The sequence below is a fragment of the Chionomys nivalis genome, chromosome 8, assembly GCF_950005125.1.
Source record: "Chionomys nivalis chromosome 8, mChiNiv1.1, whole genome shotgun sequence".
In the NCBI taxonomy this organism is placed as follows: domain Eukaryota; kingdom Metazoa; phylum Chordata; class Mammalia; order Rodentia; family Cricetidae; genus Chionomys; species Chionomys nivalis.
This window is the reverse complement of record NC_080093.1, coordinates 45,122,422-45,137,329: the sequence shown is the minus strand read 5'-3', so window position 1 is coordinate 45,137,329 and position 14,908 is coordinate 45,122,422. Positions and strand designations below refer to the sequence as shown.

At 41.3% G+C, this 14,908-nt stretch overlaps 1 protein-coding gene across 1 annotated transcript; it reads left to right on the top strand.

Annotated features, from left to right (window-relative positions):
* The first annotated feature begins 3,641 nt into the window (after positions 1-3,641).
* Positions 3,642-14,652, top strand: LOC130879797 (membrane-spanning 4-domains subfamily A member 6B-like). The gene is made up of 7 exons (XM_057778620.1): positions 3,642-3,718; positions 5,679-5,841; positions 7,004-7,138; positions 9,634-9,690; positions 12,068-12,268; positions 13,167-13,268; positions 14,082-14,652. The coding sequence occupies exons 2-7, from the start codon at positions 5,695-5,697 to the stop codon at positions 14,175-14,177; spliced, it is 738 nt and encodes a 245-aa protein (XP_057634603.1). The 5' UTR covers positions 3,642-3,718; positions 5,679-5,694; the 3' UTR covers positions 14,178-14,652.
* Positions 14,653-14,908: the final 256 nt, after the last annotated feature.

The window sequence follows — 14,908 nt, the reverse complement described above, 5'->3', positions numbered from 1 at the left end:
AGAAGCACAGTACAAAGACTCTGCTATCGAGCTAAATTTCCAAGAAAGAGATAAGTGTAAGTAAATTCTTGGATAAACTGATTCTAAGTATGTATCAATATTTACTGTTCATTTTGGAATAGTGTAGATTCTGTGTAAGTTTGACATAGCCTGATTTAAATGGCTTGCATATTTCCAAACAGCCAGGATACAAACCTCAGGTACTGATGTGTTCCAGGATCCAATACCTTATCCAACCACAAACCTGTTGCTATTTCTTTACTTACGACCTTAAATGAACTTTTAGTAAGGATACATCAAGACGGTTCTCAGGAAAACACAATAAAAACATAGGGATTGGAAGATAGTTTAGCAGTTAAGAACTCTTTTTCTTCTTGGAGATGACCTGCTTTCAGTTCTCAGCACCCACGTAGTTGTTCACAACCATTGTAACTCAGGTTCCAGGGGATCCAAGGACCTCTTCTGACTTCAGCAGGCACCAGGAACATATGTGATACACATACACACACCACACAAAAACATAAAGAATTAAATAAATAGATCTATAAAAAATAATATGTGGGGCCAGATTGTGGTGGCACATGCCTTTAATCTCATCACTCAGGAGAGGCAGAGGCAGGTGGATCTCTGTGAACTTGAGGCCAGTCTGGTCTACAAGAGCTAGTTCCAGGAGAGGTTCCAAAGATACGGAGAAACCCTGTCTCGGAAAAAAAAAATATGCCGGACAAAAATGCAACGCAATTTATTCAGGACGAGTACCTATTAGAAAATGTATGATCTGAAGTTGTTTGAAGTAAGAAAAATGAGACCTTTCCTGTACTTGGTTTGCTCAAATGCAGAGAGTCAGACAAAACTGCAGATGTGTTTCTGAACCATAATGTGTCATACTCACGAAGAATCACAGCCTTTGCTCAGTTCTGTTTCCTGTCAAGTGTTTCTTTCTTTGTTCTTTGTGTCAATTCCTTGTTCTTCCCATTCTGGGAAGTGAGTGTGTTTGGAGAACACACAATTCTGAGCTTCTCTCTTAAAAGGACAAAAGAGTGGCCCATAGTTATATGATCTACAGGACTGTTTTCTGTCTTGTCTGACACAGAAAGATGACAGGAGACAGAGAACACAGCTTCCATCTCGTGTTGGAACCCCACTGTCTCCTTACTGGCGCGACAGCAGTTCTACAGCAACCAGGGCTGAAGAGATGCTGAATTTTAAAGGATAAACAGTGAACTGGTTTAACTTGGAAGTTATACACACAAGCCCAGAGAGGAGACATCTCGAAAATGTTTCTGAATAGTTCCAGAATCCACTCCCATTTTCTTGTTGTGGGTCAGTCTCACACACATTCCTTCTGGAAAGACATCGAGGAATAAGTTAGCATTATTGTATGTCTACAACCATGAACAAAAGGAAAATGAGAAAGTAGCCTGGAAATTTAATGAACCTTAATCAGGAAATACTTGGCTCATAGTTATTTTTATAATCGTCAACAGCTATAGTTGGGCATTATATACATCCACAAAATCCACCTCTCTATATATACATATTTTAACATGTTATATAATTTTCTATGTGGGAATATTTTGCATCCTAATGATAATGGTTTTTCAAAGTTTAAGAAAAGAGGCATATTGTTTGATTCATCAATACATTCACTAACACAGTTATTGTTCAATGACGCTCACCAATTGGTGAGTAGTAGGTATTAGGTCATGCAGTCTAGTGAAATGCATAGATTAAATCAGGGGCACGATGAGTGCATGTAGTTCAGTAAGGCATGTGTGATGAACGAATAATAATTGATGGTGAATGAACTGATAAAGATGAGTAGAAACGTAGCCAATGAAAATGACAATAAATGATCATGTATAACACATGTAGATAAATATCTATCATAAATTTGCTAAAACAGCAATCCTAAATGAATGCAAACTATGAAGAAACATTTCCCATGGGACTGGGCAGAGGGGCAGAGCATTTGCGAAGGTGCTTAGAGAGAACAGGAGATTGTGAGCAGAGGGTCCTAGGTGACAAGACAGACTGTGTTATTGTTTATAGTCTTTAGTCTCCTGGTACAGGCACTACTCAAACCCTGAAAACAACTGAGGGTGGAAGGGCAGGATGGAACTGCAGAGACTAGGGAGAGCAGCCTTTTGCTTGGAGTGTAGAAGTCCCCTCTCCAAACAAAGCACAGAAACCCAAGGTTGGGGAGAAGAGAAGGTTGATGGTGGGAATAGATGGATGGGAAAGATATGGGTAGTGCGACAAAAATACCACTCTTAGGTCACTATGCGGGCCTTTGTGATGGTGATTTACAGGCATTATCTCAAGTACTCTATCAATGTCTTTAAGTACATTTAAAATTGTGAGAGTGTGCACATGAAAAACAGACTGGAGAGGGAATCTGGGGCAGACAGATTTAACTTGCTTATTAGTACATTCTCCTGGAGTCAAAAGTGGGTGTGGTTGCCCTCGAGAGGCCACACTTCTGCTTTGTCAAAGCTCAGAATAGCTGCGCTTCACTAACTACTGGGTCCTGGGACAGTGATGAGTCCACAGGACATGATGGGAAGGACAGTGATGAGCCCACAGAACATGATGTGAAAAGGACAGATAGGCATCCCGGGAAAGGAGAGCCAACTCCAGATCGGGAAAGTCCCTTTCTTGGATTTCTTAGAATCTAGAATTGAAGCAGGACTTTACTAATTTTTCCTTCTAACCTACATCTAGACCTTTCAAGCAAAGGAAGAAGGAAGTTTCCAGAGTGTGGCTGAGCAGTTGCTGCATCTGGTTCTGGTTCCTCTGTGCTATTAATTATCAAAATCAACTTCTGAACTGTGAACTGAAAGCCACAAGGACATCTCTCTTCATGACAGCATCCTGAGTGAGCAACTGTCAAAGTCATTCATGGTGTGTTGAAACTTTCCCACTTCTTCCTCTGCTGTAGGTCACTTTCCTAGTAGTGTCCAGTCATTCTGAGGGCACCTCTGTTGTTGAGAAGCCCAGGGCGTAGGTTAGAAGGAGAACATTAGAAGAGTTCTAAAGTTGTAGCAATGAAGCAATGGGTATGAATGGCTGCTTGCAGCCTTTTCAGAGACTGTGAAATTAGTTTAAAAAAAGTATAAATAAACAAATTCTATAAGTATTGTAATATGTTCAATTATTACAATTTATTATATATTATCAAATAGTAGCTCAAAACATAAAGTTATGATTACTATTATCATTATACTTTTTTATATATGGTGAAATGTTTTAGCATCAATATTCCTATGACTGGAAATACCATTAGCAATCAAGATAGTTTATTAAATACTACTTAAAAACAAGACAGGCCTTGCAAAGTCACTTTCTCTCATCTTCATGGGCTTCCCTAGCTTGCTGCTGTTCTCTGTCTAACACTTTGACAAGTAAGGTTCCAAAACATGGACTTGGGCATTACTTGGAGCTGGTGGGTGTTGGTGATCACACCCCACAGGCTCCCAGCACTGGTTCTAGTCATGATTTTTCTGAGTTTCTCGGTTACTGAAATAGGAAGTACGACTGCATTGACATGGTCACAGCGTGTACACATTCCATCCTGCGTGGTAGTGAACACTGAAAGAGGAAGAAGGGCTGGGGACAGTCAGAACTTCGCCAACAGAAAACAAGATTCAGACCGAGAGAAAAGCTCTTCGGATCCTGAGGGCCCAGCTTGGAAGGACTGGGAGATACACAGGCACAGGTAGGTGATCCAGACGAGGTTTCTGCCTGTGCAGTACTCTCTTTTTGGGACTCCGATAAGGGGAACTGCCAATACTCATGAAAGTGCTGGAGACCCTGGGGTACTTCAGAACTAAATGGGAGAAGGGAAGAGGCATCTGGCTTACCTCTGTCCCTGCTCTTTCTAGCTGCATGATCTTGGTGGTCACCAACCTATGGCCATGTGACTATTGGGAGCAGAACTCTTGCACCTGCAAAGGCTCTCAGGCCATTCACTAACTGGGCAGCCTAAGGGCTGAGAACAGCACAGAGCAAAGAGAGCCAAGCTGATGTTTTCCTCTTGACTTAGCTGCTACTCATTAATCTATTGATATTTTAATTATCATCTTCCACCCCAAAGCCCTCAGTCAGCACCCTGCTGGACAATAAGGCCATGACCTGGCAGGGCTTCCAGTTCCACAGCCAGGCTCTGCCACTTCCACAGAGGTTTGAATAAGTATCTCTGTTGTGCTGTTAACCAATGAGACTCAGAAGTCAGAGACTGGGGTAAAAACCTGCTAGCACACAGCGGCTGAGTCGCAGCTAGCTGACCTTGCTTTTTGTTCAGAAACATCTCTTCCTTCCTGGCAGAACCAAGTCCACACCCTTTCCTTCCTGTGTGTCATCTCTATCCAAGTTGCTGGCTTCTCTATGGCCAATTCCAGCCGACTAATCACTGAATCTGCTCACAGATTCAAGGCATAACTTTATTGGGCAGAATTGGGAGTGTCATAGTGTGATCAAAGTATTGTACAACATCAACCTGAGCTCAAAAAACAATTCCACTGACAACTTGGTCCTTCCAACTAATGGGTACATGGGTCTGACCTTGAACCTCAGGGTAGGACTCTAAGACTTCTCATACCGCTGCATTCAGCTGCTTCTCCATGCTGAAGAGACTCAGACACAGGCTGCCATTGACAGAGGGGGAAACACGGAGAGACAGAGAGAGCTGGGGTACAGCACCCAACTGTGTATAGGCAACTGATTAATAATAAGTACTTTAAATATTATTTAACATTGATTTTATGCCAGTGAACAAAGCGTGGATTACTTCCACATGTACGTCTAACTTTTGACTCTGGATTTTCTTTCTGATTATCATTTTATTAATTAGCAGAAAGAATATTTTTCAAGGATTAAAAACACTACACGATCACTTCAACTAAAATATGACAAAATATAAAAGGCTAATTCTAAACGTGGTGCTATTAGACTCACAAAACCGACAAATAGGATTAAGTATTTTGAGTGATATATAACAGGAATTGGAAAACTATGAAGGCTGAATTTTAATATCTCATGACCAGAGAGTAACCTGAGGTTGAAAGTCATCAGATAAAGAAAATGCACTTAAATTGGTAGAACTGAGAAAAGAGCTCGAGCTCCATTTTACAAATGTTGTCTGAATTTTAGGTGTGGACCCAGGAACCCCTGATGATTCATGCTGTCTCTTTATATGATGTGTTTATTATCAAAATTTTGTGGGGTGGGCCTAACATCATGGGGAAAGACCTCAGGAATCGATGTGTTTTGTCTTTGGAACCACCAGTTTTGTCTGTCAGAAGACAGGCCAAGAATACAGGAAGGTTCACAGTCTGGAGGTGGAAGCAGACCCTGGGTGCATGGAATGTTTTGTTTGTTTGTTTGTTTATATTTTATTGTATTCAAAGTAAAGCATTTAGTTTTTAATTAAAAATTCATACAATATAGTCTAATCCTCCCTTCCCATTCAACTTTATACCTTCTCTCCCTCTCTCCTTCTCTCTCTGTCTCTGTCTGTCTGTCTCTCTCTATCTCTCTCTATCTCTCAACCAAATAGGCAAATACAAACAACCAAAAACAAAACAAAACAGTCAAACAAATAAGCAAATCAATGGCGACAACAAAATAGTACAATGAGCACAATTCTTTTTAAGAGCAAAGTGCATTTTCTCTTCCAGCCCTGGAAGCTCCATCATGATCCCACAAGTAGTGACCAAGGAGACTGTCACAGTGATTTCACCAAATGGAGTTAACTTTCCCCAAACAGACAAACCCCAGCCAACCCACCAGATGCAAGACAACCTGAAGAAATATCTAAAGGCAGAGATCAAAGTGATTGCGGTAAATCAAACTCAGAACATTCTGGACTGGGTGGAGGGCAGAGAAGGAAACACTGTGTCTTAGGACTAGAAATAGATTTGGGGAATGGATAGCCTTCAGTTTTGATAAAATGATCACAGGATAGTCTGTAGAAAAGTAGAAAACCCTCAGTAAGCTGTTTATATCTCTAAGACTTTCCACAAATTAACAAATATTTCCCCTTATTGCAAATATGAGTTATAGAGATTTTGTTGTTTAATTTATTTTTTTATTTTTAGAGAGTACTTGGTAGTATTTTATTTTTGAAAATATTATAGATACATTCTTGGATACTCACTGAGTATGAAATACTTTTCTCCCCTTTAGGGAGAGGAGGCAGCACAAAAAGACCACTGGATTTCCTCTATGTGCTCATTCCAGATATACTAAAGGCACTCTTCGGGGGTAAAGGAAGGGTATGAGAAAGAACATATATTTTTGCTGTGAGGAAAGATAAGGCTGTTTCTCAGTGTTGTCTGTTCTAACACTATCTGCATGAGTCTCTGAGTTACCCAGTTTAAGAACTTAAAGAAACCGTTGTCCTTGCCTTGGGCATACCATCATCTGGATTCCTTTGAAGTACATGCAACAAAAATTTTAAGATTGCTTGACCAAATGTACAAGAACCGTGAGTCTGTGAGGTGAAGGAGGTCAGGAAGACAAAAGTGTCCTTCTCCTACAGAGGCTAGGGATCCCTAGAAGGGACACCTGGGCTGAAGAGGCTGTGGAACTGGCCAGAGAGGCTGACTCAGTGTAGTGTTCTTTGGATTCTGGGAGATGTGGCACCCAGAGGTTTCCATTAGAATGTGCTCAGAGTAGAAGGAATTTCAGATTACTCTTCTTCCCACAAGAAAGAGCAGGAGACTTGCTAACTAAGGGCTCACAACTTAGTACCAGCCAGGAGATGCTGGGAAATTTCTTGAGCATTCCCGTTGTTCATGAACAAAAGTACTTGAAGATGGCCTGAGGCTGTGGCAGGGCCACATCTCCTCCAGAAGGAACTTCCCTCACTCAGAGCTATTACAGTGTCTGTGTGCTTACAGTGATAGTGTAGAAGGCGACAATTCATGAGCACCACAGGAGGAGTGGAGAGGTCCCACTTGTCATTGCTAGTTTTAATCTTCCATCTCTTTTCTTTCAACAGGCGATCCAGATCATGTGTGGTGTGATGGTGCTGAGTCTGGGCATCATCTTAGCATCGGCTCCAACCACTGCACACTTTACCTCAGTGATTTCTGTCCTGTTAAAATCTGCCTACCCATTTGTAGGAGCTGCGTGTGTAAGTAGAGTTCTGTGGGCCCAAGAACAGAGGATGCAGGCTGCAATGCTTCCACTCTTAGGCTCTGGTTTGTTGAATGCACTAAGGGTGATAGACTGGAAATTCCTCAGAAGCTGCTCCATGTCTGGGGTCAGGAGAACTTAAAGGTCCTTCTCTCAGAGCACAGCTCCCCTCTAGATAGGTAGAGGAGTCTCGTGCAGAGGTGAGGTTTCCTGTCACTGTGATTTCCTGTCTGCCTATTACAGCTCAGTAACAATCTTTCCTTTCCTGAATTTTATTTTCTGATGCATCCACAGCTCCATCTTTTCCTCATTTTGTTCCAGTGACTTCTGCTTTAGTCATCTCAAACCAAGACACTGTCTGATTTCACCAGTTTTTCATGAGTGTCCTTTGTCCCAGATTCCATTCAAAGACCCTGCATTCCACCAGCTCTTCTGTCTTGTAGAAGGAGCTGTGGGCCGTTTCCCACCACCGGGCTCCCAGCTGCCTGTCTAGCTTATGCCCTCTGTATGAGGAGCGGCAGGCTGCGTTCCCAGCGCCCAGCGCCCTCATGGCTAGCTTTATACCTGAAATAACAACATAACATACAAATTATATTCTTTTTTTTTTTTTTTTTTTTTTTTTTTGGTTTTTCGAGACAGGGTTTCTCTGTAGATTTGGAGTCTGTCCTGGAACTAGCTCTTATAGACCAGGCTGGCCTCGAACTCCCAGAGATCTGCCTGCCTCTGCCTCCCAAGTACTGGGATTATAGCCGTGCAACACCACCGCCTGGCCAAATTATATTCTTTTAAACACTGCTTGGCCCATTAGCTCTAGCCTCTTACTGGCTAACTCTCACACCTTGATTAATCCATTTCTATTAATGAGTGTAGCACCACGTTGTGGTGGCTTACCGGGAAGGATCTTAACCTGCATCCATCTTGGAGAGGAGAGCTATAACATCTGGCTTACTTCCCTTCTTCCCAGTATTCTGTTCGGTCTACTCCACCTATCTAAATTCTGTCCTATCAGGCCAAGCAGTTTTCTTTATTAATTAACCAATGAAAGCAACAGATAGAATGAAGACACTCCCACATCACTGTCTCCAGAGCCTCCACTAGACTTCCTCATTTGAATTGTCCCAGGCTTTTCATGTCCTTGGTAACTATGATGGTTTCTCAATAAGGCTGGTCAGGATTTTTTTTTTATGAAAAATTCTAAGTTTTAATTTGTCAAATATTTTCTTAATCTTTCACTGAGCACCGAATGGTGACTGTTCAGGTGACAGCAGTGTCTTGCCAGACTCTCAGGGTCCTTGAATGTCCATACTACTCACATCATTTCACGGCTGACTTAACCCCTTACCAGGGGCTGATGTGGTGATTTCTAGGTCAGGGCAGTGACTTTATTTTTCTCTCCTTTCCATATTGTGCTCTTTATATATCATTAAGCATCCCTTGCCTTAGAAAGACTCTTAGTGCTTTTCAGTTTTATCTAAAGCATCTGCATGCGAAGCCGTGGGTGTAACTCAGCAGTCAACTGCATGCATGGGATGCACAGGCCCTAGCAGCACAGAGATGAAGACTCGGCATTTATTTATGTGGATAGGCTACTTAACTTTCGAGAACAGAAATTACAAAATTTCTACCCTTCTTAAATTTCTAAAGCTTGTTTGCTTCTTAATTTTCTTTGATTTATTGGATGAGAGAAAGTAATTTTGATTTTATGAACCATGGTAAGGGCCTCTCTCTATCCAACTTTATGCTTCCTTTGTTCTCATTTACCTTAGTCTGTAGGACCAGCCACTGAGAGCGCTATTTCTTGTCTTCTGTGTTTGTTAATATCATCCCTTATTTAAAGAACTAAAACAAGTGCAATTTTCTCTCAAAGTATTATAAAAATGTGAGAAAAAGAAATTCATTTAGTACACCAGCATCACCTACACACCAGGATGACGGTATGATGTCAGCCATGAGCATGACAAGAAATGGAAAGTATGGGCCCACATCCTAATGGAAGGTAGCTGAAAAACTCCTCCCTAAGATTCTGGCAGACTGAAAATTGCTTGTTAAAAAGATACTTTAACAAGTTCAAGTGAGAGTCACTGAGAGAAGTTTGCCTGGTTTACATATGAAAATCAGAGTGTCACAGCTCTTTTAACGAAGAGGGGACAAACCCCATAGCTATTTTCCATTCTCGCTCCCTGTAGACCAATGCTTCAGGAACTAAAAATCATCTAATTCAAAATGTCCCTTTCCAATCAAGAAAATCTGTTTTTACCCCCTATTAACTCTTTATTTATTTTAATGGAATAAAATTCTATTCTTATCTACCTTTCTTGTGTTTTCTAAATAGTATGCGAGCAAAGGGACTCCTCTGAGAGCCCAAGTGTAATATTGGTCATTTGTTCCTTGAGGCTTTTCCCATGAAGGCTTGTCATGAGCCCCAGAGAGTGACACTGTCGTCACTTTGTATAAAGAAATTGACCTGACAGCATTTTCCTCCTGTCTGAGCAGTTTATCATCTCTGGAATTCTGTCAGTCATCGGGGAGATAAAGTCAATGAAGCTTTTGGTGAGTACAAGAGCCTTAACCCTGAACTGATGAGGTTGAACCCAGGGAGCACCCATCAGGGCCCTGCTTTTCACACTGAAGTTACAAATAAGATCTTGCTCTATTTGTGGGCTGATTCTGGGTTCTCCATATCCTTATATAGAGCACATTCTTCTTATCACAGTGACCAAAATTACAGTGTGTCTTATGTCTGAGACCACGGCCAACAAAGGTCATGTAAAACTATGTTCTTATGATTCCATTGAGTAGGCAACAGTCTGCAATGATTAATCTTGATCACCAACTTGACCTGACAGGAAGTACCTTGGAGATTAAAAAGCACACCTCTGAGTTTTTTCTATTTCCAAAATGTGATAGGGTCATCCCTTAGGATAAAGATTCAGATGGAATAGACAGGAGAAGGTGAAAAGTGCTTAGCACAGATATCCTCTCATTCTTCTTCCATGACCACCAGAACCACCGTGCCGTGAGCTGTTCTGTTCTGCCACACCAGCCCACTCTTGTGGGATGAGACACTGAATCCGTGAAATACATTTTGTTGTTTAAGTTGTTTATATGTGAAGTATTTTGTCATAACAATGAAAAGTCTAACACAAAAACTTTTAAATTTTACTCTTCAGTAGTTAAGTTATGGTCCTTATTTTTAAAAGTTGTATTTGTTGTGGATATACTATATAATCTCACCACTTCAAATGCGTGGAAAACCTCAGAAAAAATATTCACATGAGAATCATCTTTTATCTAGATCTCCATAAAGGTAATGCTTTTGCTGGGCTTGAGTAAGCATTTTTGAACCAAGAAGCAGAATATTTGAATCCTGAAAGTCACAATAGTTATTTGTTTTGGCTAAGAATTCAGCTTTACCTACTTTTAACTAATTCTAGAGGAATACTGAAGTCACTGGGAGAAGAAAGATGAACTATAGGAAGAAACTTTGGAGATATGTAAAGATTCACCTAGCCATCAGTCAACTCACGTTCCTCAAGGATTTGACTCAGGAAGTCATGAGATGGAATGCCATATGATGCAATCATCAGCTTAGGGACTTATTTGTTAAGATCTGACTAAACCAATCTCTCCAATACATAGAGTATTGATTACTTTTCTGTTGCCATGGTAAAATTCCAGGGGTAAAAGCAACCAAGGGCATAGGTAATCTCTAGACAGAATAAGAATGAAAGACACTTACCTATGCTCAAGAATGATCTTGTCATCCTGTGTGTGGAACCTAAAGAAGATGGCCAACTAGAATAAACCTAGTCTATTCTAGAACACAAGACCAACATTCTGATTGCAGCTGTTGTTAGAGGATTCCAAGGATTATACTTTAGTCACTGTACAAAGTAGCACCCAAAAATGACAAATTCTGAATGGTTTATACAATTGGCCTAAAGTATAAGTGTGCTGAAATTAAGTCACACTCCAGTGTAAGACATTGAGGCACACCCTGGAAATTTTTGCCTATAATTATATCCTTTAGACAATTATTCACTTTCTCTATGTTGAGGAAGAAAAGAAGTCATAATTGAGAAAAGTTTATTTATTTTGCTGACGCTATAAATGTAGAGACGAAATGCAAAGTGAACATTGGAACTGAGTACTCAAGAACAATGAAAGGAAAGGAACTCTGGCACCATGGCCTCAGTTTACCAACATCGAGTTTCATCCTGCTTCTCTCTGCCCCACTGTTTCTACAAATGACAACTTCCTTTGTCACATGTCTAGATTTCTGCCTACAGCCATCCCAATGTGGCCCCAGTTACAGCCAATCCTAGGCCTTTTCAGACTGCAAAGTCTACCTGACACTGAGAAAGAGTCCCCACAATCACCTTTCCTAGAGGCTCTGAGATCTTACAGCATCATCTGCCTGGGGATCAGGTCTTTAATATGTGGATCTCAGGCCACATCAAATCCAAACTACAGCACTGACAATGTTGAGGGACAGGGAACACACCTGGTGTCCGCACTTCCTCCTTTGTTCCCACTGTCTTGAGAATTTTCCAGTTTTGCATTATGGGGTTCCATTAAAAGTCATGGGTGATGGGTGATTTTGCCATGGAAATATTTTATTTCTTTTCATTGTAATCCTATTTATCCACACAATTACCACTTACATTTTGTGTTTTATGTATTGGCGGGGCCAATACACATGATAGAGGCTGGTTAAAGTGATCTGATCAAATATCATCTAGGAAATGGAGCCTAGGAAAAATAAGGAAGGAAAACTAGGGCCTCTCCTCTTTCTAGTGAAAACAACTATGAGTTAGGGAGATGGAGAAACAAATTATTAATCCTTCAGGGCTAAGGAAGAAAAATTAAGAGAACAGGAGCAACTTTGTGGGAAAGAGGTATGAATGAAACCTTTTGCTCATTTCAGGTAGAGGGCAGCCTGATTACGAACATCCTGAGTATTTTATTTGCTTTCATGGGCATCGTTATCATCTCTGTCAGCCTGGCTGGTTTGCATCCTGCCTCAGAGCAGTGTGAGCAGAACAAACTTCTTAGACCAACTGAGCATTATTTCTACCACCGCCCCCTCGACAACAACGACTGCTCTAGCACCAAGAATGTTCTGACTGTGAGTATTCCTCAAGGCTCACGTAGCTTTTGGAAAAGAGTGGTCTTCCCCTAGCTTTTGAAATCCTCTCACCCTATCTGGTTTGATTTCTTAGGGGAAAGGTCAAGGATGAATAAAATAAATTTATAAATAAACAAAGAGTGGGGTGAATATATATTCTGGGAAGTGTCAAGATAGTGGAGGCATGCTCTAGCACATCTCTACCTGTGTATGAACAACGGAAAAGTTTACAGCATGGCATTTTTTTCCTATCAAGCAGTCTTCATGAACCTCAGGACAGAAGTCATGGGCTGTGTGTTATTAACATAGGCCCTTCTTCGAATTGGTTTGTGATGTTACAGACTGTAGAAACTGGACTGTTTCTCTGCCTTTTATCATCACGCAAAAGGCCATGGAAACACACTCCGAGGAAGAAGGTTCTATCAATGCTGACTTTACAAAGGTGTTACACTGTCAGAACCTCACTAACCCTCACAAGTTTCTGTGGACGAATTATGACACACGTGTGAGAAGTGAGCAGACAGAAGACAGAGAAGCAGAGACTTGCCCAGCCTCCCACTAGGAGAGCCAAGAGCAGGAGCCCCTGACTCTGTCCTGGCTCTCACTACTCCCCTCTGCCCCCTCACTGAGTGAACAGTGTAGTCAGGGACCCTGCCAAAGACAGGCGAGAAGCAGTGGCTTGAAACAGCTTTGGTTTAGTTTGGCTTTCATCCACTTCCCCTCAGGGAATGAAGGGCTCAGGCATTGATCAAAGCCTGTGTTTGGAGGGATCCATTTCCCTTCTTCATGGTGTCCTTTCTTCACTCTCTGACGGTGGAGATGGTTTCCTCTCTATAGTCACTTCCCACCAAGGCTTCTGCTGGTTCAGTCACCCCAACTTCTCCTCTCCTGAATTTAGGGAGTCCTTTCACTGATGCTGATCTTCAGTGTGTTGGAACTTGGCCTGGCTATGCTCGCTGGCATGCTGTGGTGGAAAGAGGGTCACTCTGACTTCTCTCGGGTGAGTATGCTAGAGGCCTCTGGGAATCTTGTCTTTGTTCCTCTAGGATGTGCTGCCCTATGCTGCCATGAATGACACAGGATAATCAGTCACCATGACGTTAACGTCAGGGCGTTTGGACAGTGAGATAGGGCAGTGAACGAAGGGGTAGAAGGTGACCGAGTAGCTGACGAGGATTATCTGGACATGGAAACAGGTGACCCTAACACATCACCTGCTTCTTTCCTTCCCGTTTGCAAACAAAGGAACTGAGGCTCTGAGAAATTAAATGTATTTCCTGAAATTATGCCGAGTTTGCCTGTGTTCAGGATGATGGAGCCTGGCTACCTCCCTTCAAAGTAGGGCTACTTTCTCCTACAAAGACTGGTCTCATTAAAAGCCTTGACTTGGTAAAGACCAATTACACACTTGAATGGATTCAGTCAGCATCTTAGACTGTACTTCCTTCCTTCTGATCTTAAATTTTTTCTTGTATCAAAGATGTTAAGTCAATGATGTTTGATAATTGCATGTACCCCTTCTCAGCCAGCTCTGAATGCATGTCTTCAGTAATGGAACCAAAAGCTGAGCTCCGACCACATCCTTAGTTAGAATGTTAAAATGAAGATTAGGTGATATACATCAAATATGTGCATAACTTAATAGTGTGCTATTCTCATCCTGGAACAGCTATAAGTTCTATGTATCTATAAAATTGTTCTATATGTATATGCATCTATGTATCTTTCTATGTGGATATGTATATAAATGCTTGTGTGTGTGTATCATATATACTCATTTGTAGTCTGAAACTGAATTTTTTCTTTATTCTAGAATGTGATTTTCCTGTCTCGTAATGCAAATAATGAATCCAGCATGGAATCAAAGTCACTTTGTAACCCAGTATATGAGCAAAGATTAGTTCCTTAAGAATAAAAACAAAGTTGGAAATACACAGCAGAGAGTTGATCTTCAAGATAATGCAGAAAATCAAACCATCACAGGGCAGCAATGCTTAAGCTTCCTGAATATATTTGCTTAAAAATTGATTATCAATAATGTATTGAATAGTTATGTTCAGTGACACCCTCTTAATTTTCATGGCTTTGGCTTTAACCAAAGCTCAGACCTACAAAGAGTGGCCAAGAGCCCCAGATATTTCTTGGAAAATTAACAGAATGTTTCAGGAGATCTGGTGGAGCAAAGGGGCAACATTTTCTCGTCCCCTTCAATTAACTACAATAGCTACCATATGATCTTTGCGCTCAGGGTTCCTGTGCTGGCATGGGTCTTTCATCATAAAAATTTTATTGATTAGTACAAAGAAAAGTGACCTGCAATGAAGTCTCAAGAATATACATGTTATTTCTTTCTAAATAAAATATTTTTCTGATTTTGTGATCTATATGTAAGGATTTTTGTTATTTTGTCTTTAAGCACAGATCAAGACCCCTGTGACACAAACACATTATTTTTTTTATTGAAAAAAAATTTTCCTGCTTCCTCCCCGCCTCCCATTTCCCTCCCCCTCCTCCCGCCCCTCTCCCCCTCCCCCCACTCCTCTTCTCCTCCCTCTCCAATCCCAAGAGTAGTCAGGGTTCCCTGCCCTGTGGAAAGTCCAAGGTCCTCCCCCCTCCATCCAGGTCTAGGAAGGTGAACAT

Coding starts and splice junctions, on each gene's coding strand:
- LOC130879797 (XM_057778620.1), top strand. CDS start 5,695: ATGATCCCACAAGTAGTGACCAAGGAGACTGTCACAGTGATTTCACCA. Junction 7,139..9,633: donor CATTTGTAGGAGCTGCGTGT/GTAAGTAGAGTT, acceptor CTGTCTGAGCAG/TTTATCATCTCTGGAATTCT. Junction 9,691..12,067: donor TAAAGTCAATGAAGCTTTTG/GTGAGTACAAGA, acceptor TGCTCATTTCAG/GTAGAGGGCAGCCTGATTAC.